Genomic DNA, 27543 nt, shown 5'->3' on the forward strand with positions numbered 1-27543 from the left:
GGGGCCTGCGGAAGGTGGACGGCTGCGAGGGGCTGGAGGGAGCCCGTGAGCCATCCGGCCTGGGGGTGAAGGTGGCGCGCAGTTACCTGGTGGACCTGGAGCTCCTCGAACTCCTGCAGCTGCCTCTGGAAGCCCAGGTTGGGGTTGGCACACGACCTGCCTGCACGCACGGTGTGCAGGGCGTCCTCCCAGCCAAAGTCGGTGACCGTCATGATGTAGGCGACCACCAGGGTCACGCTCCTGGAGACGCCCGCCAGGCTGCAGGTTGAGAGCCACATGGCAAGGGGCGGTCAGCAGACTCATGTAGGAAGCTGCCTGTCCTTGGTTATGAGTGGACAGCTAGCCAGTGCGTCCTCGGAAATCACTCAGAAGCATACCAGCTCTCTCTGCTTTACCACACTAGGGTCTTGGGCACTCCTCACCCACGCGGCCTCCGTCTCGGTTGGTTGTCTACTGGCTATGGCTCCAGACACTTGGTGCTATGATTCTTTTTCTCCTGACCTCCCCTTCAGATAGTCCCCATTCCCTGGACAGAAAAGTTGTGAAAGGACATCTGGGCACTTGAAGGGTCCAGGAGCCCAGGAATAGTCAGTTATGACCTCAGGCATTCAGACAGCTTCACACTTTTAAAGTCTGATTTTCTTAGGTACCTCTTCCCTGGTGGCTCAGACAGTAAAGAATCTGTCTGCAATGGAAGAGAACCAGGTTTGATCCCTGGGTTGGGAAGATCCCCTAGAGGAGGAAATGTAACCCACTCCAATATCCTTGCCTGGGAAATCCCATGGACAGAGAAGCCTTGTGGGCAACAGTTCATGAGATCGCAAAGAGTCAGACATGACTAACACTTTCTTAGGTACATAAGGGTAAAGTCTATCACTTAAAAAACTCATTAAATACAGATGCCCTTAGCCAACATTCTCTGATCTCCTCCACAGACCCAAGCAGAGTACCCGCGTGGCACACTCCACGTGCTCTGGGGGGTGGGGGTGGGGACGTTCTGCAGGTGATAATGGCCAGTTTTCTCCAGCAGGCTGAATAAGGCGACCAATTTTAAATGTGCATGCAAATTAAGGTGGTCACAGAGAGGTTGTGCTACGTCAGACTTGGAGTGCTCAGCAACGGTTTAAGATGGGGAAGTTCAGCAAATTTCTCATTTTTAGAAAAGCTTATCTTCAGATTGACACAACCAAATGAAACACGAATTCCTAGAACATCAGCCCTGCACTTATTCAAATATAAATAACAATAAAAACCACTCTCAAGTAGTGGTTCTTCCCTTGGGCTGTGTATCAGAAATACTGATAAATCTTTTAAAAAACTCACATCCTCTTGGGGCGCAGCTGGGGAGATGCTCACCCCCCGAAACAGCTCTGGCTGCACTGCAGAGCGCGCTGGAGCAAATGCAAGCGAGCTTCACAAACCCGCACTTCATGTTTATTACACATCCTGCTCTTTTTTAAAGTAAAATGGAAATCCAGTTTCAAGCGCATAAAACTGCAGAACAACACTGCTAAAACAGGCAGTCTACCCAGTGCCCCTGCCCGACTGGGGGTTCCAGGAGGCTCCCCTGGTCCACACGGCGGGCCCCTCAGCCCTCCGTGGGGCAGCAGCACCCCCAGGGTGGGCCGTGTGACTCCACAGAGCCTCCCCTGCAACGGCAGCTTCCTTGGGGGAACTCAGATGACTGAGATTCTCTTGTGAACCCAGACCGAACCTCACTCAGGAGCGAGGGGGCCTGTCCGATCCGTGCTCTAATGACAGCAGCTTCTGCCCCAGAACACCGGCCTCTGGGCCCCTGGATGTGTCACCATTATGAATAGCAGCTTATGTTTTCACTGTTAGCCATGTCTTCGGCATGAGCACTGGCAGTGATGCAATGAGGGCCCGCAGGCCCCTGAGTGCTTGGCTGTGCCAGGCTGGGGGCACTGTCCTTGGGGTCTGCACCCAGCAGCAGCCTTCGCCACAGAACGTGTACACAGGTGTATGTGTTTATACCACACACACGGTGTGTGAATGGAGGCAACAGCTGCATAGACCTGCTGAATTTTAAAAGTCTGTTCAGCTCTGCTTAGAGCCAAGTACAAGCTCCAAACACAGAAAAGCCCCAACCTGTAAATGGAGGAGAGATGCTTGTTCTGGTGTGACAGTAACGCAATGCTGAACACCCACATATGCAGCCAAAACCCTCCAGCAAGAAACAGTGCTTTGAATGGCTACTGAGCAGAGCCAAGTTCTGAAAGGATGTTGGGAGAGGATGGAAAAGGGGCTCCTTTTTTCCAGTAACCTTGACAGTCCCTGCAAAAACCTAACAAAATGCGAAAATGCTAAGTGACGAGGAAGGAACAACTGTTTGGCTCACTTTGCACAAAAGCCAACCATGGCTGACACGCAGCCGGGGTGAGGTGGGTGGGTGCTGGGCGTTCAGGGAGACCGTGAGCAGGGCAGAGCAGGCCCTCGCTGTCGGGCAGGGGCACACGTACCAGTGAACCAGGCAGCCCTCGCCCTGGAGACGGCACTCATGGATGAATTTAATACTTTCTTTGAAGTGTCGCGTCCTGTGGGGAGGAAAAAAAGAGAGAAGTGACATCTCTCTACTTTACTCAACGTATGAGGAAAAGAAAAACCCGCTGAGGTTTCTTGAAAAGGTCTTGAGTCCGCAGGTCCAGATCCCAGTCACTGTCCAGGGCTTTGAATCTGACCCACAGTGCTGAGGCTGGGAGGGGATGGCCCATCCACTGGGATTTTTGGAAGTTCTCTGCAAGGAACCCCTGAAACACGCAGGGCCACATGGACGTTGGGGGCAGGTCCGGCCCAGCCCCACGGTCAGTCTGGGCCCCTCAACACCCAGCAGGGCAGCGATCCCCACAGTGACCTGCTTACCACCCACCAGGTGAGGGAGGTACCCACCCAGTGTGGGCTCTCCAGTTCACATCTGACCATCTTGGAGGAGGTCCTGACTGCCCATCCTCCAGGCTGGGGCAGGAGAACTGCAGCCCCCAAGCCCGAGGGGTCTGACTGAACGTGTGGCCGTGGGAACGTCAGCTGCCTTCCCTTAGCCTCACTGGGAAATGGGAACTGGGCTTCACAGGCCGGGACAGAGAAACACACAGCAACGGGCTTCGCGGACTCTGAGGTCCCATGTGACCATGAGACTGCGATCTTTTCTCCTGATCCTTAGCTTTTATGGCTTCCCTGGTGGCTCAGACGGTAAAGAATCTGCCTGCAACACAGGAGACCCAGGTTCGATCCCTGGGTCGGGAAGATCCCTGGAGAAGGAAATGGCAACCCACTCCAGTGTTCTTGCCTGGAGAATCCCATGGACAGAGGAGCCTGGTGGGCTGCAGTCCGTGGGGTCGCAGAGTCAGACACGACGGAGCCACTTCCCTTGTCAGCAGCTCTCTTCTCCCGCCCCGGTTCACGCCCAGCAGCGTCATCCAGACCGTGCGATGGGTCGAGGAAAACTCTGAGGGGAACCACAGAGCCTGTGCTTTCCCAAGTCTCCTGCTTTGAAGTGGATTTTGCCCGTGGCCTGAAAGCACAGCGGCTACTGAGCACTGAGTGTGCAGCAGGGACTCTGCTAAGCCTGGAGATCAGAGAGGAATAGAACGTGGCTCGCAGCCACACGTAGGCCTGCGGTTCCATGAAGGCTGACCGGGTGAACAAACCTCAGAGGAACAGGGGATTCAGGTGGGGCACACAGACGCAGCCAGGTGTGGACTGCAGAAGAAACTTAGCAAGCTGCATGTCCTGGATCTGGGCAGCAGACACAGAGGACTTTGGTGCAGGCATCTCTCACACGGCCTGAGGCTACTGTGCGCAGAGGGGCCAGGGTCCCAGCCACAGACTCCAGACTCTGAGCAGAGAGCCAACTAGACCCCAAGGCAGGGTGAGGTGAGGGGTGTTTCTGCTGACCTCCCCGGGCACATGTGCTCCCAGGGTGAGTGCACATGGCAACCTCGGGCACTAAAGCGCCACCCCTAAACTGACGTGGTGTAAGACAGACAAGGGAAGACGCTGTGGTGACCCCGACATGCAAAGACCTCGGAGCAGAGGCTGGGCAGAGGGCAGGGAGGGGTGCGGTGGCCCTAGGGGTCAGGTTGCCCAGTGCTGAGCACAGCGTCCACGGTGGGGTGCGTCCATCCCATATCTCAGGTAAAACCCGCCTTGAGCATGAGCTCTTCTGATGGCAAGTGCTGAGGGTGGGGGTGGCGGGGGGCGGGGCGTGGGGAGGGGAGAGGCTCATCCGTCCGCACCCTCCCAGGCTGTCAGAAGCTCCCATCTTCCCTGCAGTTCCAGCCACAGAGAAGCAGAGGGGAGGCTGGGACTGGGCTCCAGGAGGACTCCCTTCCTGACAAAAGAAGGGTCTCTACCTCAGGCTTCCTGCAGGGCGCTGGGTGGCCAGCTGGTGCCCAAAGCTGAGCCAGCTGCCCTGTCACCACAGGCAACAGGCCTCGGGCTGCAACGGGGGCTCTGGGAGCTACTGCCCAGACCTGGAGCACTTGTCCTGGGCGTCTTGGGCAGGGAGTGAAGTAAATCAATGTCTTTATAACTTAAAACACTGTCAATCCTACTATTTACAGCCTAACCTGACATCAAAGGTGCAACAATTTAAGGACGCTGAGCCTCTCCTGTGGCCGAGGAGCGGCTCCGCCTACCATGGTCTCCCCTGCAGACAAGCCAGCAGACGGGCAGCTCTGACTGTAGGTCCACAGCTGGGCCATGTGCCCGGACCCCAGGCTCATGCCCGCTGTAGCTGGCGGCTGAGGGCAGGCGCCTGTCTCCCAGGCCAGCCATGCTGCGGCACCAGGGTTCCCGAGAGGACTCGCCACACTGAAGCCCACACTCTGTGGTCCTCCACAGGCGGGACAGACCTCCTACCAGCAAAGGAAGAGGGAGTCAGGAGACGAGACACAGTAGCCTGAGCTTGTGAAGGACATGGGTGGCCTCAGAATACGCCGTGAAGGCCATGCCAGGCCAGAGGCTTGTCCTGGGGATGTGTCGGCCCTGTGAGCTCACCGACGTCTTGCACAGGTGACAGCTGAGCCCCCTTCCTGAACCCCTAGGGCAGGGGTGTGGTCAGCAGGGTGATGTGCAGACTGACCTGAGCCCAGAGCAAGCGTGTGAGGGGCCCCAGACGAGGAAGTGAGAGGAGGGTCCCACAGGCCTTTCCTCCGTCACCTCTGTCCGCATCAGGCATCAAGTCCAGGAAAAGCCCACGGACGGCTCCTGCCCACCACGGTGTCAGAACAAGGGCAGGAGAGTCAGGACGCTGATGGAGGGCCTGCTCAGAGCCCAGCCGTGAAACCTGACTCACGGACAGGACCAGGCATGAGGCCGCGCCAGACAGACATTCCTAGAAGCGCCTCTTCCGAGGAAAGCCAGGAGGCAGGCATTCTCAGGGCCCCCAGGGTGGGTCATTTCCAAGGAAGCTCATGACAGGAGCCCAGGCCTGGTCACTGCAGCCCCTCCCCCATCGTGGGAAATCCCCAGGGCTCAGGCCTCGCGTTGCTCAACCCCAGATCAAAGCAGAAGCCCAGCTGGAAGCACACCCCCACAGGCGGCAGGTTCCCTATTCCTGGTCTCCGCGATGTCCCTTTACTTCCACGCAGAGACGTGGGGTGCGCTCTGTCGGGGGAGAGCTGGTGGGGTGCGCCCACAAGAAGCACGCCCCCGTGAGTGTGCAGCCCCGCACGCCCACGTGAGTGTGCAGCCAGCACAGCAGACCTGTGAGCCTGGCGAGCGCTGTCCTCCGTGCGGCTGGCAAACAGCCCAGCAGCGGCCACCACCCCCGGCTCCTCCTCTGTGGCCAGTGCCGGCCCTCCTCATGGCCAGGGCATCCACCCAGAGGCCGAGAGCAGAGCCAGCAGGGTCTTCCTGACCTTCGTGGGTCCAGCAGAGTCATGCCACGCCGTGCCAAGTGCATCCTCTGAGCCTGAACAGTCACTTCTCACTCCAAGATGGCAGGACCTGTGGGCTGTGGTCCCCACTGAGGGGTCTGTGGCGGGAAGAACTCTGCCTGGGGGAGGTCTGGCTCAGCACCATGTGGGCAGCTGGGCTCCCCCAAAGCCAGCAGAGACAGACCAGGCTGCTTCTCCTGACCCTCGTCAGAGCCCACACATGTGTGTGCACAGTGTGTGTACATGTGTGCACCTGTGTGTATAAGAGTGTATACAAGTGTGTGCAGTATGTATATAGGAAAGCGAAGGAGAAAAAGCCCAGGAAAGGCCAGCATCCTCAGGGGTTTTTCCTCAGAAAAGATGCTGAAAACAAAGTACGCGTGTGGTGCATTCTCCTGGGCGCCAGCTCTGGAGGGCGGGCTCAGGTCAGCGAGCTCCTCCTCCTTAGAGCCGTCCAGCCCTGGCGCCACCCCCGGGACCCTGCACTGACCGTGCAGCTCTCACCGCAGCTGAGGTGAGCAGGACAGAGACACTTCCCCACTCGGCAGACCTCACGGCCTTCAACGTGCTTCTGTCAAGGATTCCCCAAGTCCTGCATTTCCTGCACCGCCAGCACGAGAAGAGTCAGGCGAGGCGTGCGTAGTGCACACTTCACTGTGCCAGACGAGGTCATTGTAAAAAGAATTAAACAAAACCCTCTCTACCACCTACTATCTCTTCATTTCACAAAGAACAGTTTCACCTCCAAAAAGAAAGAAACATAGTCTAAGACTAAAAACTAGGTTTCTAAGTTGAATAGGTGAAATCTTAGAAAGCAACACACATTTTCTACACATTTCTCCCTTCTGCTACGAAGTCCTCAGGAGTTACGTATGTGCATTTCTGTCTGGAAATAGGACAGTACTCCAGGGCCCACCTACCTCTGATCTTGCAGAACTGCTTTTTAACATTAAAGAAAAATGTAAATGAGAGAAAAAGAGAGCTGGAAGTACAAGAGACATAAACTAAAGAAAACACACACAAAAAGACAGGAGGTGGGACAGATAAGGAGGGTCTACTGCTGTTTATTACAAGCTGTCTGCATCGCTGACACCTCTTCTCTCCACAAAAACCCCAAGAAATTTAGACCCTGCTTGACTCTCAAGCCTCTGTTGTCATCAAGGCTCTGCTGTGAAGATGCAAACCTGCCAGCTCCTCAAAGAAGACAAAATGATAACCCTTCTCTTATGGTGTCTAAATACAGGCACCAATTTGAAAAATATTAAAACAAGAATGAATAAGCAGCGATACCTCCAACCACTCACTTTCAAGACACGTGAACACTCCTTTCCTGAATAAGCGGAAAATGGAAGCTAATTCTTTGGAGACACTTAGGGTCAGTAAACACTTTCACCACCTCACCTAAAGCTACAGAAATTGTGTGAGATAGACATTTCACAGAGGAGAGAATGAGGTTACAATGACTCGCCCGAGGAAGTACACAGAGAAAGCAAAAGCAAACACTCCCAGAAGCCTCGGTTCACTCAACCACCGCACGCCGGCCACTGGCAGGAGGTGTGTGTGTCTGAGACAAAGCCTACGGTGCCTCTAATTCTGCAAATCAAGCAGAACACACTGGCCTGGGTTGGGACTGTTGCCACTATGAAAGCTTGAACTTTCCCGTTTCCTGACTTTGTGAGGCAGGGTGGTTGGGGGAACCGAGCTAAAATTCTGATGTGTTAACTGTCATCTCAAACCAGGTTTCTGCAATTTAAGTTCCTGGAAGATCAGAGGGGGAGTTTGTGAGGAGATGGCCAAGCCAGAAAACTGACCTTTTTGGAGCCTCTGCAGTGACTGAAAGCAGTTATTCTCCAAAGGTCATGGCCTTCTGACTGACGTAAGTAGCAAGAAGAATTCCTACAGGGATGTGTGGGGAAAGATTTAGGATACTAACCTTAAATCCTATCCTAAGTTGGAAACAACTTTTTAAATCTGTTTGAATAAGCAATACAGTTTTCTAGAATGTATTTTGTCCCCACATATAAGAACTCTTAGGCACCGAGAAGAAACTGCTCACCTGAAGGACCCTGGTTCTAGCCAGGTCCCAGAGCCTGAGGAGGCTTTGTGTCCTGACTGTCTACACTGGCTGGGGATACAGAAACTGAAGGCTTATGGTCAGCCTTCACATACTCCCCTATCTGGTGAGTAATGAGCTCAGGGAGGAGGTCACACAGTCAAGGGTTCTGCCTGTCAGCGTCAGTAGACTTTCTGTATCATGAACTCATGCTTACCATTAAATTGCAGGCTGTGCTTTCCAATGAAACACCTGTGACAGGCAAGGAGAAACTCAAGGTGTTTCATAGGCTGTCTCTTAAGATATGAACTACACTCGAATTCCAAGCCTAGCTTCACTATCTTCATAGAACTTCACTAAAGCAAGACACGTTTACAGAGCCATGGACACTTATGTACCCAAAGCCTTACTTGTGTGTAAGCTCTGCTATTACCAATGGATCAAAAATAAACATTTCCCCAAAGACTCACCCACATGCCTACGAGCCTATGAGCATAACTCCGTCTCCGATGAATTATGGTCTGGACCCCCTTTCCCAACTGCAGCACCCACCTGTCAACCACCCTCTCATCCAGATACAGCAAAGAGTTAAAATAAGGCAAATCACACATCTTACAAGACCTCTGTACATGTCTGGGACAGGGGAGAACTAGTTCAAATCTTATGAGCTAGTCCTCTGGGCCCAGGTTGACTGTCGCTGGGCTGGTTTTGCCAGATTTGAGCAGACCTAGGAGATGCCAGAAGTCAGGGGACGGGCTACGGCAGCCTCAGTCCCCGGCCTTCCTGGGGCACATCCTCCTGAGCACCAGAATGGCCCTTCCTGTGACTCTCAGGCCACACCAATGCACTCTGAACAAAAACACACTCTTGTTTTCAAAAGTGCTTGGAGGTCACAAAGAAGACTTCCACACATGGCCTCATCTCCATAAATGCCAAAGGCAGGCCCTTGCAGACGAGAGAACTGGGGCTCAGGGGCCTTAGAATGACCTGCCCAAGGCTGATGGAGCTGGCCTTGAACCTGAGATTTCTAATGTCTGCACAGGGCAGGGTCGGGGTCCTCACCCCTGGACATCAAGCCCAGTGCTGCCCCCTCCAAAGCACCAAAGCTGGAGCGTCCCGGCAGGCAGCGTGGTCCAAGTACAGCGGCCATCTGCCCTGACTACAGATGCCAAGGGGTGCGGCAATCACATGCTCCAAACAGAATGCCAATCAAGTATTGACAAGTTCAACAGCATGTCAGAATCTCGGTTTGAGATAAGACCAGAGCAACCATTCTAAAAATAGCCACCAAAACATGGGCAGAAGATCGCTGTGGTCTCGAGAGAAAGGCAGTGGCTCACTTCCTTCCGTACACACCATGCCCCCCAACCACTTCTGTTTCTCGACACGACTAGTAACCAAGGAAGTTCTCTGATACTTCTCCTCCTCCCATATCCAGGCTACTACTGTTTTCCTAGTGACCCTGTAAAGTCTTTCCTCTATCATCTTCAATCTTAAAGATGGATTTTCCTATGAAACATGGAGAGTCAGTGTGGAAACACGACCTTGGGTGGGAACTGCTGCCCCTCACCCAGGCCCCCCTGCCCCTTCCTGGTCAGACCTGCACCATCCGCCCTGCCCCAACCCCTGGTCTTCCCCACATCGGCTTATCTGACGATGCTCCCCTTTTCTCCAAACAGGTAGGATCTCACAAAATTCTTGGATAACCTGAGATGTCTCTGCTCTCCAGCAGTGGAAAACCAAGGCTGGCTGATGTTCAGCAGTGGACAACCTTCAGGGGGTAAGATTTTTATAGTCTACATTTCTGTAATGTAGAACTTATAGGCAATAGAGCTTGAAAGCCATGAAAGCTGAATGCTGACAAGCTCTTGGACTCCCAAATCCTCAAACTACACAGGCTCTTCCTGTTGAAACATAGCTGTGTGTCGTCGGGAAGGGTCCTTGTGTCTGACTGAAAACAGGCAGCAAAAACGAGTTGGTTGATGGACGTCTGGGACAGCCATGTCTCAGCTCCTGAGCCTCTCAGCTGTCTGGCTCAAATCCAGGCTCAGGAAAAGGTCAGTTAGTCCACATAACCTCCAGACACCAAGCAGAGTGGTGTCCCAGCTGTTACCTCGTGGGTCTCCAATCCCTGTCCCCCGTCCACCCAAGCCCAGTTCAACGGGCCTCATATGACCGTGAGGATGGGGATCTGGAAAGGAGGGCGATTATGACTCTCTCCTTGGATGGAGATGCTTCCAGCTGTGGGAAAGAGAGGGCAGGACCTTCCTAACCAGAAAAGCCTGGTCTCTCAACTCAGACAAGCTTCCCAAGTACTCTGGCCCCTGGGGTAGCCACTGGCCACGTGGGGCTGCTGGACATTTGAGACAGAGCTGGTCCAGATGGAAGGTGCTGTAAGTGTAAATAGCACCCCAGGTTTTGAAGACTTAGTATGAATAAAATGATGTAAAATGCCTCATCCTTAAAATGCTGAGCACATGTTGCACTGGTAGTACTTGTGGGTATACTGAGTTGAATACAACGTATTATTCAAATTGTTGTGACCTCTCTCTTTCTTACTTTTTAATGTGGCACCTAGAAAATTTAAAATTACATGTGTAGCTTGCATTTGTGGCTCATATTCTGTTTCTATTGCACAAAATGCAACAGTTTACAGGGAAATGTGAACATGCTGAAGCATGGTTTGAGACACCCTTTACAAAGTCAGTCCCTGACACACACACCACCCGAGCTGCTCAGTGGAAGGACCAGCCACCTGGAGCACAGACGGAGGGCCTCTGGTTCCCAGGAGGGCAGCTGCCAGGCACTGAGGTCCCTCTGCTCTGGTGACTGCACGTCCTTTCCCTTTAACATGTCCAGATAATACAGAAAGAAACCAACTTACAGGTTTTGAGATGGTGAATCCGCTGCTGGAATGCACAGGTATTTAACCCCCTGTGGAATGATAAAAACATATATAAAATAAAAAGATGATACTCAGTGGAGAAAAAAATTTAAAGGAACTATTTACTCGGGTCAAAATATAAAAAATAAAAAGGAGAAGTTTTTCACTCATCCTTTGTTGCCAAGGAACTGGGGGGAAACTTTAATTAAGGTTCCTGGTTACTTTCCATGACCATATGCACACGAAAAGCGAAATAATTAGAGTACTTCTCAGTAAGTGTCCACTTACCGAGTTTCAAAACTACCACCTCCGATGCACATTCATATTCTCCCTTTTAAATCTATTTCACTTAAGACCCTGAATGGCCAGAAAGGCAGCACTGAGAACAGAAGCCTTGTCAAGAAGACATGCTGTGTGTCAGTCCCAGGACAGGGAGAGCCGTAAGTCCACTGAAGAAGTGCTTGGACCTGCACACACTGGAAATGATTTGTTTTGCTTAGTTTTCAGGACAGTAAAAGTTTATATACCAAGCTAATTTTTTTACAAGAATGACTCAGTTTGGAAAAAAATGAACTTCATATTGTTCACTATAAACATCTATAAAAATGTTTATGCAAATTCATGCTATAAGAATCATGCTGAACTCGAATTTTATTAAAACCTCTTCTTTGAAGGGACTTAAGGTACAGTTCCCAAACTCTACAGTGTCAGGTGAAAATACAGAGTTCAGAAATCTCAGCAAACTTTTCAAAGCAATATGGCTCCATGAAGACTTATTAATGAATAAACCACTTTTAAACCTTTTTCTCGTGATAGCCTAATCAAACAGAATATAGCCACCATGTCATAAAAAATCAATGGGGGGGGACATACCAAAAACTAGAAAAATAACCGACCTGAGAGTAAATGCAGGAGAAACATGTGGAATCATGGTGCCGCCAACCACAAGTCCCTTAGCATCTGAAGCCATCAAACTATTATTTCTAAGTTATTTGCATTTTTTGCAGTTGGACACAGTTACAGTGTCAGTTCACATGCCTAGGAATTTTGTGTTGCATTTGCTAGTGCTGCCTTGTAAGGAGCACGGGGTCCTCTGTGCTGTCGATCCCACACTCCAACATGGAAGCTACATGGACTGTTTCTCAAGCTCTGCTGCTGGGTGCGGACCTGGGACCTGGCTTCGTCGTCTGACGCACCTGCCTGAGGCAGATCTGGAAACGGGACACGGGAAGAGTCAAGCAGGTGAGGAGCACCTGCCCAGCAGGTGCAGGTGGCGGCCGGGCGGGGAGTGCTGGGTGGGCGTGGCAGCAGGTCTCAATGGGCAGTTGTGTACTGTGGTCTGCGTGTTGCCCCTGGAGCTTCAGAAGACAGCCTGTCTGTCCAGCTCTTCTGAGGAGACCACAAGCCTGGACTTTTTCTTAAAAGGCCCCCTTCTGCTGACAGGGCTCAGAGTGGAAGCTGTTGTCTGCAACTAAGAGCAGGCTTCAGTTCAGTTCAGTTCAGTCACTCGGTCGTGTCCGACTCTGCGACCCCATGGACTGCACAGCCCATGGAATTCTCCAGGCCAGAATGTTGGAGTGGGGAGCCTTTCCCTTCTCCAGGGGATCTTCCAGACCCAGGAATTGAACCAGGGTCTCCTGCATTGCAGGTGGATTCTTTACCAACTGACCTATCAGTTCAGTTCAGTCCAGTCACTCAGTCGTGTCCGACTCTCTGCGACCCCACGGACTGCAGCACGCCAAGCCTCCCTGTCCATCACCAACTCCCGGAGTTTACTCAAATTCATGTCCATTGAGTCAGTGATGCCACCCAACCATCTCATCTTCTGTTGTCCCCTTCTCCTCCCACCTTCAATCTTTCCCAGCATCAGGGTCTTTTCAAATGAGTCACCAGGGTTAGGGGACACAATTCCCCTGCTTGTCTCCCACCATTAGAGAGGCCATAAACAACATTTTTCCTGCTTCTCTCTCTCTCTCACATACACACATTTTTAATTTTGAGTCAATCATTACATCTTCTAACAAAGGCCCCTCTGGGTTTTAAAGAAGATGAGTTTTATTGCTACTCATCCACAAAGCAGCTCATCACATGGGGCCAAACGTCCCACAGGCGAACGGGAAATGCAAGGTCAGCTGCAGGGAAGAACCTGAGCCACAGGTTGCCCACCTCCCCCCAACGCCCACTCGAGCTTCGCCTCGTGGCCCACTGTCTCCTGCCTCTCTGTCCCCTGGCCCTGGGCTCCTCTGCTTGACTGGAAAAAGCGAGGCAACTGCCTAAAGTTCTAACACACCTCCTGACCACAGAGGTCTGCGAGCCCGATGTAAAGAGAAGGAAAAGGGAAAAGGAAACGATACTGTTGGAGGAGTCATTTCACACCTTCCCTCACGGAGGCCACACAAGAGGTGGTGTAGATACACTCGCTGATCAGCTCATAATTCTCCGTTGAAATGACTCGCTCACTCTTTGCCTTTTGTTCCCGAGGGAGGGTTGGCTGTGGATTGGGCCCAGAAGCTTGTGAGATGCCCCCTCCCACACGCGTCCCCGCTCCCTGCCGACCGGTCCTCCTGAGCCTCCACTTGCCCTGCTCCTGGCGCCGCTGCTCTGGGCGGCTGGCCACCCAGCCACACGCGGAGGGTCCCTCCGTGGGGCGACAGCTCCCGCTACATGTTCCAACCAACAGCCCCTCGATTCCAGCAGAATCCAGGGCCAGCCCAGCCCACGCGTCTGGCGGAGAGAGAGAAATGGAGTGGAGGAAGAGAAGGAGGCGGGTAAACAGCTCTCAGCCCACCCTCGACGCCGGCGTCCACGCTCGACGCCAGCGTGGTGTGCCGGACGCACTCTGCTTCTTCAGGGTTTCCTGACGGGGTCTCCTTCCCTTTGGGGGTGCCCGAGGCACAAAGGGAAAGGGGCCGGCCCCACACGGCAGGAGAAAACCAGGCAACATGGCCAGGGGCACCCCCTCTGGCCCCACAGAGGCTGAGGAGACTGCTCCTGGCCCCGCGGGGCCCTCGGCCGGGCCAGCTGGGACGGGTGTGTGGCCGCTACAGCATCCCGTCTGTGACGCATCTGCGGAGGAACAAGCAGCCCCGGCCACAAATCTGGGGACCCTCTGCTTCAAAGAAAGGCACAGAAAATATGAAATATAAGACCTTGTTCTTTCAAAGGCAATAACAACAATAATAGCCTTCCCTGGAATGATGCCTGGCACACAGCAGGTACTTACTAATGTCTGGGGAATGATGAGAACACGGTGAAGACCAGTTAACGTGCAGACCATATTAGAAGCATAGTAGAAGGAAAGAAAGCTATTGTGAAGTGCAAGCCTTATTCTGGTGACCACGATACCTACAGCCACACCACGTGGGGGGCACACCACACACACACGCTCCAGGTGTCAGCCTCCAGCCCGCCTGCCCCAGCGGCTCACTGTGACCTACAATAGGAAGGGAACAAACTATGCAAATGCAGTGAAGAAAGGAGTCAAAATTGCCAAAAAGGCTCAGTTGCTCACCACCCAGGACGTCTACTTATCCTGGCTTAGTCATTAACAAAGCACAAAGCATCTCCTTGGAGGCCAGAGTGCAGAACATGAGGTGCCTGAGAGAAGGCTTGTGATGCCTGCACATGTGTACAGTTCAGTTAGTTACTAATTCAGAAAGCAGCCAGGGTGCCGGCAGCCTGAAGGGCCTCAGCGCCAACAAGAAAGCTGGACACACTTGAGATCATCCAATATTAGAGGACAGGGCTCTGCAAATGTTTCAGGATGATGTGGAATAGATTCATCTGCTTGGACCGAAACAAAGGCCCACTCTGTAGTGCTGGAGTTCACAGAGACAGGAATAAGGGCCATGGTGTGTTTAGCTAAGCTATGCAAAGTTTAGCAAAAAAGAAAGGATATCTTATTGTAGGGCAAAATTCTACAGCAATCTGAAAAATTCGTAAGTAATACAAATAGCACCAATGTTTCCATTACTATAGCATCCGTTTAGTGGCATTTCCTCCCTCATATTACCCCTATTATTTTAAAACCCCTAAAATCAATTATGTTTTTTGAAATAAAATTCTTACTAAATAAATAAAAATTCAGTATTTCCAAAAAGTGATTGGTGGAAAGGCAATTAACATTAAGCTTTTTTGGAACTGATAAATGTCAAGTTACAGACTATTAGTGTAGAGAGCTGGCCCTGAAGTGCAAAGACAGATTTCTTCGGGCTCCATGACACTTTGAATGTCCTCACATGTCCTGAGAATGGCATCAATACTGACAAAATGGGAACCAGAGGGAAGAAAAGGCAAAAAGCATATGTGCTGAGTGTTCACAAGGCCAAGTACCACCAGTTAGCGCGACACAATGTAGGGAGACACAGGAGAGAAGGGAGAGTGAGGCAGGGCTGCCAAGGACAGCCTTTTAGATGAAGCTTCTGATTAGGTTTTAAAGGAAGCAGGAATTAGCACTTGAGTGAGAAGAAAGTTCAGAAAGCATTCCAGAGGCTCGTCTTGAACAAAAGGTTAGAGCTTTCTAACTATATTCTCAAAAGTTCTAATACTTTTCAGTTTTCTGTTTCAACAAGCATAGTAACCACCAAGAGTAGGGTTTTCGCCTTTCTTGGGGCCTGAAACTAAAGATGACACTTAAAATGATACATAGGCAAGTACTTGAAAAGCAGGGCCAAGGGTCTGATTTCAGGACTCGTAAAGGGATCAAACTCTCGCTTGTTTCAAGTACAATTTCTAAAACTCACTGCTTTTTTCTTTCTGAAACATCATAAGTAAGAGTCTTCTGAAGAACCTTGCTGACATTTTACTTTTCAAAGGAAAGTCAAGCCCTGCAGAGCTGTCTTCTCTCTCCCAGGAAGGCTAACGGAGACCCCTTAGAGAACACTCCTTTGTGCCTGCCTACAACCTATGAGGAAACGTCGGTGGGAGGCGAGGGGGCTCCTATGGGATGGATATCAGGAAATACAGGCGAAACGATATAATCACAAGCCTCGTTTTCTCATTTCTCCCATTCAGTGTCAGCAGCAGAATGGGTGTGCACGGGGGTCCCCTGAAAAGACCAGGTTTCCTTCGACTGCTCGTTTGGGGGCTGCACTGCAGAGTCTGAGAAAATAAGCTGAGACCCCAGGAGAGCTAGTTTCACCACACTCCCAAAATGCTGAGTCCAGAACAGAAACAGAAAATTAAAAAGAATTCAGCTTGAACTGTCTCACACCTGATCAGAAACAAGCCCACCAATTTAAAAAAAGTCTGTCTCCTTGAGACACGCTCTCCAGTTGTTGTGTGGTGTAATATACATAACATAGGATTAACCATTGTAAGCGTACAGCTCACTGGCGTTACATGTGTTCACATTCACATTCCCGCCATCTGTCTCTAGAACATTTTCATCTCCCCAAAAAGAAACTTTCCCCACTAAACACTAACTCCGACCCTGCCTCAGCCCCTCAGAACCTTCTACTTTCTCTACGAATTTGACAGCTTCTGAACTTTAATATAAACCTAAAGGTAGGTAAACCCTGAAAACATCAGTCTGGGCACACTCTTAAAGGTCACAGACCCAAAGGATGGCAACTGCTGACCTGAAGTTGCTTACAAACGGGTCAGGGTTGACGGCCTCGCGTCTGTTACTGCTCACCCGCCCCCGCCCCCGGCAGAGCCTCACTGTGGAGAAAGCCCATGTCCTGGCACGTTGATCAGTATTTCTCCTCAGTTTAAGAACTGTCACCAGTTAGTGTTTTAAGGAGAAATAGTACAAATTATATGCACAGAGACTGCATCTGGACATCAGCGTAAAACCCTGAGCAGGGAAGGTCCAGAGGGTGGGGTCCCATGACCTCTCTGTTTAGCTGTTGATACCCCAGCAAAAGTCTCAAAGAAACTACTGTAGAAAACCACGCAGAAGGCAATCCTCCCTTAGCTGCACATAAAACGTCCGAAGTCCAGGCTCTAAACTGACGATGCATTTTCTTAACGTCCCCGTTGGCCACTGATTGTTCTGCACCAGCTAAATTTAGGAAACTCTACCACAAATAACAACTTCCAAGAACTCTGTGGTGCCCGGTGGGTGGGGAGGGGTGGGAAGGTCAGAGTGGAGAGACAAGATTTAGCCTTCAGTTTGATTTTGTGAGAAAAAATGCAAATGAGAGCCCTCCAGCACCTGTTGGCTTCTTTCAGGTTAGTCAAAAGATGACATGCATTTGACTTGTCAGGTCCGCAGATGGAGAAACCAAGTGCTTATTTTTGCTCAAACTCCTTTTGCTCAAGTGGGCACAGTCAGTGTGTCCGAGCTCCTTGGGCCTCACGGGTGGGCGATGGGGAGGCCACGCCAGCCACACCACCAACCCTCTTCCAGGTTCTTCCTGCTGGGGGTGTGCCTGACGGGACTCATGAAAACGGAGCATTTTAGGCAAAATCTCCCCAACCGAGCAATTCTACAGGGTCACCTAACAGGTGCTAATGCTACACGACCACGCTGAAAGTCACTGTGGATGAAGCACTCTGGGAGTGATCAGTGGATGGTCCGGCTGTAAGAGACACAAAGGTGGAGCTTCATCTAATTGCCCATCTCAGCTGGTCAAACAGCCCGTCAGCAAAGTGAAGAAGACCCTCCCAAGCCCCGCGTTCTATCACAACGCCACCCCGCCCCTCTGCCAACAGCTCGCCTAGCCCACCACCTGGCTGCCGTGTCTCAGGCGCCCTGTGCCCCCCAGGTCCCATGGAACCTTCTCTCCCTCAGGAGTCTCGGGGGCGGGGGTGCTTCCTCAGAAAGCTGTCCCCACCTTGTCTCCCTGCCCCAGGTGGACTCTAGAGACGACTGCCCTAACTGCTGCCAGGACAGGACAGTTTTGGCGTGGGAGGATCGGGCTCCCCGTCAGACTGTCCCCGTCGAGTTGGGTCCTCGCTCAGTTCTTGCTGCAGCCTAGCTCCTCTCTCTCTAGCCATCAATAATGGGTCACTGAAAGAAGGGAGGGGATCCATTTTTAGAATCTTAAACTCCTGCGTGCCTTGAGAGCCTATGTCCAGGGAGCCAGCGCCCCTGTGGCTGGCAGGATGCACAGCCCCGGCCGGGCAACCCAACAGCCTCCATGTGCATGTCCTGTGTGCTCTGAATGGCTCCGTGGGACGCATGGGCCAGACCCACTAACCGTGGAAAGCCATCCCTGCGGTGGAGGCAGGCCGGGTGCTCAGGACTTTTCAGGTGTGCATTGCACTGGGGACGCAGTAGCCCCAAGCTTCAGGCCTGATGTGGGCTCCAGGAACATGCAGGCTCTGTCACTGAGGTACGCCTGGCTGCGAACCCTGCCACCCAGCCATGAGGACAGGAGCTGACACACAGGCCCATGTGCATCGGGACACAGCCTCGCCTGCCATCTGCGTGTCACCCACGGCTCCTGTCACGACATGGATGAGAGGAGAGGAAGACAGCACCCTGACGCACTCACCACCTGGCCCTTGACGGACGTGTGCCGAGCCCTGCTCAGATGGAGACGCTTCCCATAGTTCCGTGACGACCAGGAGCGCGTCTCTCGTGCGGGAGGCGTGGGGACACGGCGGGGTTGCCCGACTCTAAACCACTGCTCGTGCTCAGCCCCGCGCCTTGCTCCCTAGAGAGAGGGGCTGAGGGGTTTCCTTCCAGCACAGGATTCTTTTAAACAAGGAGATGAGATTCAATGTGTGGCACACTGAGTGGCTGGAAGTGCTAGTGAAGGAACAAGGCATGCGTTGTTGCCACCACAGACCAGGCTACAGAGAGGTCGCGGGGCCTGGAGGATCGTGTGCCAGCCGCCTGGACTATACGAGGCCCACCATCCTCACCTTCTGCAGGAAGGACGGTGCTGGATGCTGCCTCGGGGAGGACCAGAGCGTTTGGGATGCTGTCCGTGCTCCCGCACCTGAGTCCGGACTCCACCCCTCGCAGTGGGACGAGACCTTCCCGCAGGCTGCCAACACGTCCTCCAGCGCAATACCGAGCCTCAGAACTTGAGCAGCTTTTCCTAAGCAGCATTCCAGGTCCCTTGGGCATGACGTTGCATCCTCCAAATGGGATTAGACCCCCAAAAGGGTTAGCAAACACGGACCCAGAGCAGGGCATTGTCCCTAGCCTGGCAGCTGGCCAGTCCTGTGGGGGTGGGGTCAGATCAGGACACACAAACGTGGTGCCCGCCAGTGCATGAGCCCATGACTCCCGCCTCCCCTGGGCGTCAGGAAGCGCGTCCTCTCTCTCTGAGGGAGGGACGTGTGGGGGTCAGAGACCACTGAGCTCCCTGGCGCATGGGTCACACTGCAGTGTGGGTGCCCAGCCCCCAACAGGACCGGGGGCTTCTCTTCACTTGGCTCTAAGGCTGATCAGCGTCCCAGGCCTTCCTTGAAGCGCAGTCTTCACCAAGCCCTCCCTCCCTCCCCACCAGCTGCCACTGAAAGCAATCTGACAGCTATTTTTATTTTGACAGCTGCATCCTCTCGCAGTGGGCACAGAGGGGAGAACAGTGTGGGGAGGCCAGCAGTCCCTGGGATGGGCAGGACCTAGAAATGCCTGGCAGAAAGCACTGGTCAAGAAGCCCCAGCGAGCGCAGGGGCCACAGCAGGTGCTTGGGGAGGGGCCGGTTCAGGCGCATGAGTCGGGAGCGTGAGTGTGTCAGGGCGTCTGTATGAACGCAGCCTGACTTCAGTCACTTCAGGTCCATCTGTGGATCTGGGTGTGGCTTCCACCTAGAGGCTGGGGGACTGGTCTGGTTGAACAGGTAAATTCAGGTGGGACCAGGCCCACCATCGCCAGGCCCCGACCACTCTGAGGGCCAGCACAGTCTGGAATGACCTTTAAATGTCTTGGCTTAAGGACAATTCCCCAGACCAGAAGGCCGAAGCTGAGCTCTGGGCTCCACTCTGCTGCCCTGGATCCCAGGTGACCACATGGGTCGGGGGAGCATCCCTCCCGGCTAGGGGAGTAACACTGGATGGCCTCTCCTTTCTCAGGCTCCAGCCGTGGTTCCTGTAGTTGGGACAAGGTCCACAGCTGGCCCTCCAGAGGAGGCTCCCACTCAGACCCAGATGCACAGTGTCCACTCCGGCAGCCAGGGCTGCAGCAACCACGGCTTGCCGCCCCCTCACCACGCATTCACTGGTCTTCCCTTGAACGAGAGGGCAGAGCTGGTGGAGACACCCTGCCCAGTTACGAATGCTGAAATGACATCTGTGCTCCTTGTGGTGACAACTGAAAGGAGAGAAACAGTTTCTCAATCCAGACCTGGGGCCTGACACCAGCCTCTGCCTCGGGGCACACACAGGCTCCAAACCATCCCAGGAGTCAGAGCAAGAGAGGGGATGGCAGGACCTCGGCCACAGCGAGGCAGCCTACCGTCTGGGGCCGCTGCTTCCCCCAAGCTTCGGGCCAGGTGGGCCCGCTTCCCTTGCAGGCCTGGCAGGCTCAGGGCCCACGGGCAGCAGCTACCAAAGAATGAATTATAGGAGCACCTGCAGGTAGCAGATTTGCTTAAACCAGTCTTCAGTATACCAGGCTACATTTAAATTAGTATTTTTCCTGTGGCTAAAAACAACAACGGCCCCCATAGAGCCGTTTAACTCTGCTTTGGGTCTTAACCAACTAACCACCTTTAACTGCTCGTTCAAACTTTTGACTGTAGAGTTGAAGGCCCTTCTCCCAAGGAGCCTGTGACACCCGCAACACCCACGGGCCCGCCGCCGGCCGCCACAACACACGGGACTCCCACTGGTCTGCTGCACTGTCCTGACCTGGACCCAGAAACATGCTGACTCTGAGGCCCCACGAAAGTGAGTCCCGTCAGGCTGTGGCCTTTCTAAGACAAGAGCGTGTGCTCCATCAACTTAAGGCGTGAGTGCAGCCGCAGCGTGCCCGCCGTCTCATTGCTGACAGTCCTTCAGCTCTACTGACTCCCACCTCCCGGGAAGGAAACATGAGTGTGTCACCTGACTTGTTCATGAACCTTTACTGACTGCTTCACATAAGATGAAGCTCAGACTCCTCAGCTTGACAAATGAAACTTCCCCTGATCATCCCTGTGCCCCCTACAGCCTGGCTCCCTGCAGACCTGCTCAGCTGAGCCCTGCAGCGTCCCAGAGCCTGCCTGTGCCTGCACACCTGGGCCCCCCGCAGGTCCTGCCCCTCCCCAGCTGCCCCTGCATCCTCCAGGGGCGCTCCATGGTGCCGGCCCCATGGCGAGGCCTGCAGGACCCGGCAGGGAGGTGGCCCCAGCCCCTCAGCTCTGCGGCGAAGGCACAAGTCTGCATGTTTTTAGGATTTCCATGCCTATCTCCTGGTGCTGGGCCGCACCTTACTTCTCACTGTCTTACACCCAATCCCTGCTACGAGGTATGTACTCAACCAGCATTTGCTGAATGTGAAGGAATAACACCCAATTTAGCCAAAAAGAGAACCGAAGATGGCACCACCCTCGTCCCACCGTGCTGACCACCCTAGCCACTCGGCACCCAGCCGCCATCCACACGTGTCCTACGTCCCCAGGGCTCATTTCCCCCTTCCTGACCATTCAGGAAGGGCTGGTCCCACTTGAGACACACCTCCCCCGGAACCGGACATACCAGTCCTGCCAGGCTGCCTCATCACTCCTCTTCACAAAGTCTTCCCAACCTCCAGCCCATGGAGCGAGGCTCTTCACGAACAGACCAGCTAGTGCCCTGGCCACCTGCTCTGGCTCTCGCGGGCCATCCTGTTGCAGTGTGTCCAGGCTGCCGTTCCAGCTGGAGCAGCGGGGAGAGGACATGGTCCTCACCTCTCCTGAGCCCTTGGTTTGCGAGTCCCGGCAGACCCTACCCCTGTCATATCCCTCACTGAGGACTGGGAGGGGTCCGACCCAGGAGCACCCCCAACCCCTGCATGAGGAGCAGCGCTTGGCACTAATCTGAGGGCCTGAGCACACAGGGGGGCTCAGCAGGAAACGCTCATGAAACTGGGACTTGAGAGGGAAGTCTAGGAAGGAGAGTGCTGTGCGAAAGTCTTCACTTGAGTGGAGAGGCTAATCGGTGTGTGCAAAGTCAAGAGACCACCCACAGCTGAAGGGCAGGGGCTCCAGGGAGCCAGGCACTTAGCACAGCATGCTCACTCAGAGACGAGAAGGCCGCTTTCCTCTCTAGAACCAGTGGCCCCCGACGATTTCTGCCCCTCTGGGCCACCCAAGCTGGGATTCCAGCTCCAGACCTCCACTTGACACAGAGGACCAGCAGCCAGGGGCCGGCATGGGGGGGGGCACCGTCTTTGCACTTGACTGCCCCCACACATGGAACTCAGACACAGCTGGATTTAAGAAAGAGAGATTACTAGACAGTTTTCGATACCTACCATAATCATTTCTATTTGAGTCATTTCTATTTAAGTCTGGGGTTGGCTTCAAACAAATTTACCTCAACACATGAAAGCTGCAAACCTTTGGTACAGGACGTGCCACCGAAGCTCAGAGACTTTAGTGGAGAGATGGCAACAGCTGTCAGGCTGAGAACCACCCCAGGGCCGACAGCGAGCAGCTTTCAAGGCCCTGAACAACAGCAGTGACGAGAGTGCGGCGGTTGGTGATGCCAGCACAGTGACAGAACGCATCCACTCCAGCCACTCCGATCAGGATTTCTTGCCCAGTGTTCAACTTGTATCACCAGGGGATCTGTGAACTCTACAAGGGTATAAACTCACTCAACTGAAACAATCAGAGGAAAAACACAGCTGATGCTGCAAATAAAATGTATATAGTCAGAAAGTGTGTCTCGGCCGTCTCCCCCCTGAAGATCAGGATGGCTGAGAGAGGCGCTTTGTGGGCACTGACCACGGATGACAAGCACGCAGCATGTCTGAGGTCACACGTTTACATGTGAATCCATGGGGGACATTGTTACCAAACACAGAACCCGTTCCAGCCATGCCGAGACATCCAAGTGCAGCCTGCCTGTCACTGCTCTAGACTCCAAGAGGTGGCCACCTGTTTATCTTCCTTTCATGATCCCGCCATCCAAAAAGATACTATGAGGACCCTCCCATTGAGGAAAATAAGTAAGAAAAAAGTGACACTCTGTGTTCCCACCCTCTTCTCTTAACTGACTCCCTTTTGTCAATCCTAGGAGTATGACATGGTCCTTGCAAACTCTTATCTGTGCCTTTACACACATATATGTACGTGTATGTGTGCTAGGTCACTTCAGTTTGTCCAACTCTGCGACCCTAGGGACTGTAGCCCGCCAGGTTCCTCTGTCCATGGGATTCTCCAGGCAAGAATACTGAAGAGGGTTTCCATGCCTTTCTCTAGGGGATCTTCCCGACCCAGGGATCAAACCCAAGTCCCCTGCATTGGCAGGCGGGTCTTAACCACTAGCAGCACCTGGGAAGCCCCGTATGTGTATGTACTGGAGTCCATTACTAATGTAATTCACATAAGTGGGGTCATAGTGTGGGTATTATTCTACAACTTGCTTCTTTTGCTCAGCAGTTAACTGTTTCCTCTGCATACGCATAAGCCCTCCCTTCTTTTTCAATGGCTGCAGAGTATTTCTTTTCTACAGAGGCTGGGTGTGCAGGTCAGCTCCAGTTTCCTGATTACAAGCAGACCTGCAGGGAGCCTCCTGCCCACACCTGTGTGCCCGGCACGAGGTGTGTGCTGTCCAACAGGCTCTTGCTCATGGCAATAGTTCCTGTGACTTGAAGGGACAGGACGGGGCTCGGGGTCCTAAGAGCCAAGCTGGCCAGGTCACCAGGTCGGGAGGAGGGCAGAGCTGGCTCTGCCTAGGAAGCCTCTGAGGAAGACAAGTGGGCACAGGTCTCCCTGTGAATCGGAATGTGGGCCTCAGCTTCCCACGGTCTGCCTCCAAGCCCCCGGAGCCTGAGACGAGGTCTCAGCGAACTCTGCCCCCACCTCACCTGCCTTGATGTGGGAAGTCTTCTTTTAACTAATCACCCACTGTCCGTATCTGAGACTGCACTGTCCTTGTAGGACCAGACTTCTGATGCAGACCCAAGGCAGCCGAAAGACCACTGAGACCTGTCAGGGAGTTACAGGAGCGTCACTCAGTGGCGGGAGCTTAGCAACAGGCTCTTCTGGACTGCAGGCCACACCAACTGCGCGTGCTGAGCATCTGCACACCGGGCTCCCTGACTGTGGGGGTGCCGGGGAGGCAGCCCTGCACCACCTGACCTCTGACCTCACAGAGCGCTGTGGCCAGTGAGACTCCACTCTTCTTCCACACCCTGAAGTCCGGCACATACCCCCAGAGACACGGCTTCTCACCTGGCGGTGAAGCTGAAAAGCACTCGGCATGGAGTCTGTCAGAAGCACACTCAGAAGCCAGAGCCGGGCTGAGTGCTGGGGAGACCAAGAAACCCACTGCCTGCAGTGGCCTAGGACCAGCCCAGGAGGACAGAGGTTAGACAGCCATTTGATGACCACAGACATTACAGGGAAAGGGCAGCAGGCCTGAGCCTGGCAGGCACTGCAGTGTCCTTCTCAGACCAAGAGCTGGGCCCAGCTCTGAGGGATGGGAGGACTCGTCAGGAGCGGGGGCAAGAGGAGGGAGAGAGAGAGACGTGGACAAAGAAGCAAGTCTCTTAAACTTCAAGTGCCACTGCACACCTTGGATGGGCTTGTTTACATCTGGGAAGGCAGCAAAGCTTCTGAGGGCGAGAAACGGAGGGGGCCACCAGACAGACAGGTGGCGGGGGACCAGGCCCCTCCAGGAGCCCCTCAGGCGCTCGGGACCACCGTCCACACAGACCGGCGTCTCTGGGAGACACGCACCTGTATGTACAGACACACAGACACGGGAAGGGTCAGAGCCAGCAGAAGTGGTCAGCTGCAAACAGAACCAACAGCGTTAAATTCTGAGCCTGGACACCTCAAAAAAAATGTTTTTCATGTTAAAGAAAATATAAAACAGAATCACCAGGAATAAATGCTGGCCTATAAAAACATCCTAATCTGGAAAGCAAAAACAAATGCATAAACGGTTCAAAATACAAGTCACAGCTCAAAATGGGAAGAATATCCAGGCTGAACTCAAGCTCAGAAGACCTGTCTGGCATGCACACAGTGCCCTGTTGTGAATATGTGTATGCAAACTATTTTTTTTCTATTTAATCTGAAAATAGAAATCACTTTAAAATTAAATTCTTTGTGTCATTAGCCCACTGAAGGAATGAGAATACTTTAAAAGTATTTTTGTTAATAGTGAAAAATAGTTGTTTCCTGCAGGTGCTCTGGTTAAATACCAACATGAAAAATGAAACAAACTCTGAAATTCTTACATTAGAGAGACAGGCCTCTGGTTCTTTTCTCAGGGGAAGGGAGAAACCTTTCATTGCTCAATATTACTTCCTCAGCACCTACAAACAACACAGGGTTTCTGATTTGAAAGAGCGCTGTCTTTCTGACAGCAGTTTTCACCACCCCCTCAAATCTGGAGCAACCAGTAGGCGCTGAAGACACAGCTCACAAAAAAGGGAAACGTTTTTAGCAGAAGGCCCGGCCCTCAACGTGGAATCAGAGGAAGGGATGTTCCTCCTTCAATGTTATAATTACGGTTTGGGCTTAATTCCTATTTGAAATTAAGCTACGAGGCAACGGCCCTTCCCCAGCTCTGCCACTTGCTAGAGGTGACGTGCTAGGCCCCAGGTCTGGTTACACCACAGCAGCTAGGATGCTGCCATCGTGCAGGCTGGGCTCCCGGGCCCTGGGGATGAGCAGGTGGTCCCGTGGAGGCAGGGCCATGCCAGGAGGCATGACTTGGCACTCCCCCAGCCAGAGTCTCCAGATCCTTAGAACTTCCACTAGGATGTGACAGGACTAAAACCTCTCAATTTTAGACAGTAACTGCCTCCCCACGTCTAGCCCGCCTCAGCCCGGGTCTGCCCAGAGAAAGCTGGGGTGCATTCCATAAACACTCTGGGCTTTGGAAACCCCAGACAGGGAAGGAGGCGGCGGCTCTGTCATCTCCTGTGTCCTGTCCCACTTGCCCTCTCCAGGCTGGCTCTCAGCACGGCACACGCTCTTCCCTCTCACCCCATCCTGGTCCTGCTCTCCTCCAAGGGTCAGGACCAGCGCAGCACAGAGATAACTTCCCAGATTCATCTCAGCCTGGTGAGACTATGGCTTCTGGAACTGAGTTTGAAATTTAAGAGAGACGACTACATTTATGCATCAGGCAGAGGGCTCAGCCAAGGTCTAGCACTCTCAGGACCCTGGCGGACTCCCTCTGTCCACTCCCTGAGGGCGAGCAGGCCCATTCACATCACTTTAATGCCTGTTTTCCCCACTTGTGCAATCAGAGAATCTATTGCTTTCATGTTTAAAATAAGAACATACTCATGAATCACTCGTGAAGTTAAAAATGAATAAAATAAGAAGGGCAGTGATAAACTATGCTATGCTATAAAACAGAGGTCCAACTTGAAGTAAACATGAAATCACAGGAAAGTACTTACTGAGTGAGATAGTAACAGCACCCAAAGCCTGAAACAGGACATCTCCAAATCAAAGAGGCAGTCTCATGGGGAAAAGGCACAGGGTCCCTTGTTTCTCACAGGGAATAAAGAGGATACGCAGTCACGGCTGGTGAGGGAACACAGTTTGCCCAGAGCACTGAGACTTTTACATCAACAGTGTTCTGTTTACACCAGGCTGCAATCGCATGGGCTCCACTCGCCAGCCCTCCAGCCCTCATTCTTGTGTGTAAAGTGGGGGGGGGGGGGGGGACAGGCGAGGGCGGGGCTCTTTCCTCCGAGACTTGAAGGCCAGCTCTGTGGGCAGAAGTGGCGGTGGCACAGACTCCCAGCCGGCTTCCTACGTGACGGCGGCTGTGGGCAGCGGGGTACAACGCCACGAGGCAGCCTGGAGGGTCAGGGTAGGCAGGACATCGCTGCAGTTGATTAAAATAAAGGAAACCTAAGCCTCATCTCGGAGAAGGCAATGGCACCCCACTCCAGTACTCTTGCCTGGAGAATCCCATGGACGGAGGAGCCTGGTGGGCTGCAGTCCATGGGGTCGATAGAGTCAGACACGACTAAGCGACTTCACTTTCACTTTTCACTTTCATGCATTGGAGAAGGAAATGGCAACCCACTCCAGTGTTCTTGCCTGGAGAATCCCAGGGACGGGGGAGCCTGGTGGGCTGCCGTCTATGGGGTCGCACAGAGTCGGACACGACTGAAGTGACTTAGCACCAGCAGCAAGCCTCATCTTGTGATTAAAGAGCAAGTCAATCATGATCAGCTTACATTTAACTTATCACCTAGGCCATAGCTTGGCCATGTGTTTAACAAACTCTTGCTGATACATGGAAAATGATACCTATTTTCAAAGGAGATGTCAGCCTTTGAAACAACGATGCTTTGTTGCTGTGGTTTCCAATAAAACCATGCTGCAGCACAAATTATAGCACCTTAACAAAACCATGAGACAAAGCAGCAGAGGGAACTGCGAGCTCGGATCCAGAGAAAGAGCCCGTTCACCTCCTGTGGTCCTCTTATGGTGATGTCGTCAGTTGAATTGCTTATTATTCTAAGTTCTCATCTTTTTGAATACTGACTGAAATCCGGCAGCTCTAATGGCCAGGTAAAACTGATGACTTTGAAATAAGAATATATTACCTACTCTTGTATAATATGAATTTTAGTGAAAACTGCTTGAATGACGATTCTTTCAGAATGAGCCACACCTCCCTTCCAGTACCCCACCCTGAAA

General features: G+C 52.9%; 1 protein-coding gene across 4 annotated transcripts in view; it reads right to left on the reverse strand.

Annotated features, from left to right (window-relative positions):
- The window catches only part of DUSP22 (dual specificity phosphatase 22), a 50325-nt gene that overhangs the window by 5311 nt on the left and 17471 nt on the right, over positions 1–27543 (reverse strand). For 3 of the 4 annotated variants that reach the window (XM_027524200.1, XM_027524202.1, XM_027524199.1), the window contains exons 4-6: positions 10835–10884; positions 2481–2555; positions 87–258 (exon numbers count right to left, since the gene is read on the reverse strand). In XM_027524200.1, the coding sequence (XP_027380001.1) occupies positions 87–258; positions 2481–2555; positions 10835–10884 (297 nt within the window). The remainder of the gene's footprint in view (positions 1–86; positions 259–2480; positions 2556–10834; positions 10885–27543) is intronic. The other variant, XM_027524201.1, reaches the window with a different exon arrangement.

This window comes from Bos indicus x Bos taurus, chromosome 23, assembly GCF_003369695.1.
Source record: "Bos indicus x Bos taurus breed Angus x Brahman F1 hybrid chromosome 23, Bos_hybrid_MaternalHap_v2.0, whole genome shotgun sequence".
Taxonomy (NCBI): Eukaryota; Metazoa; Chordata; class Mammalia; order Artiodactyla; family Bovidae; genus Bos; species Bos indicus x Bos taurus.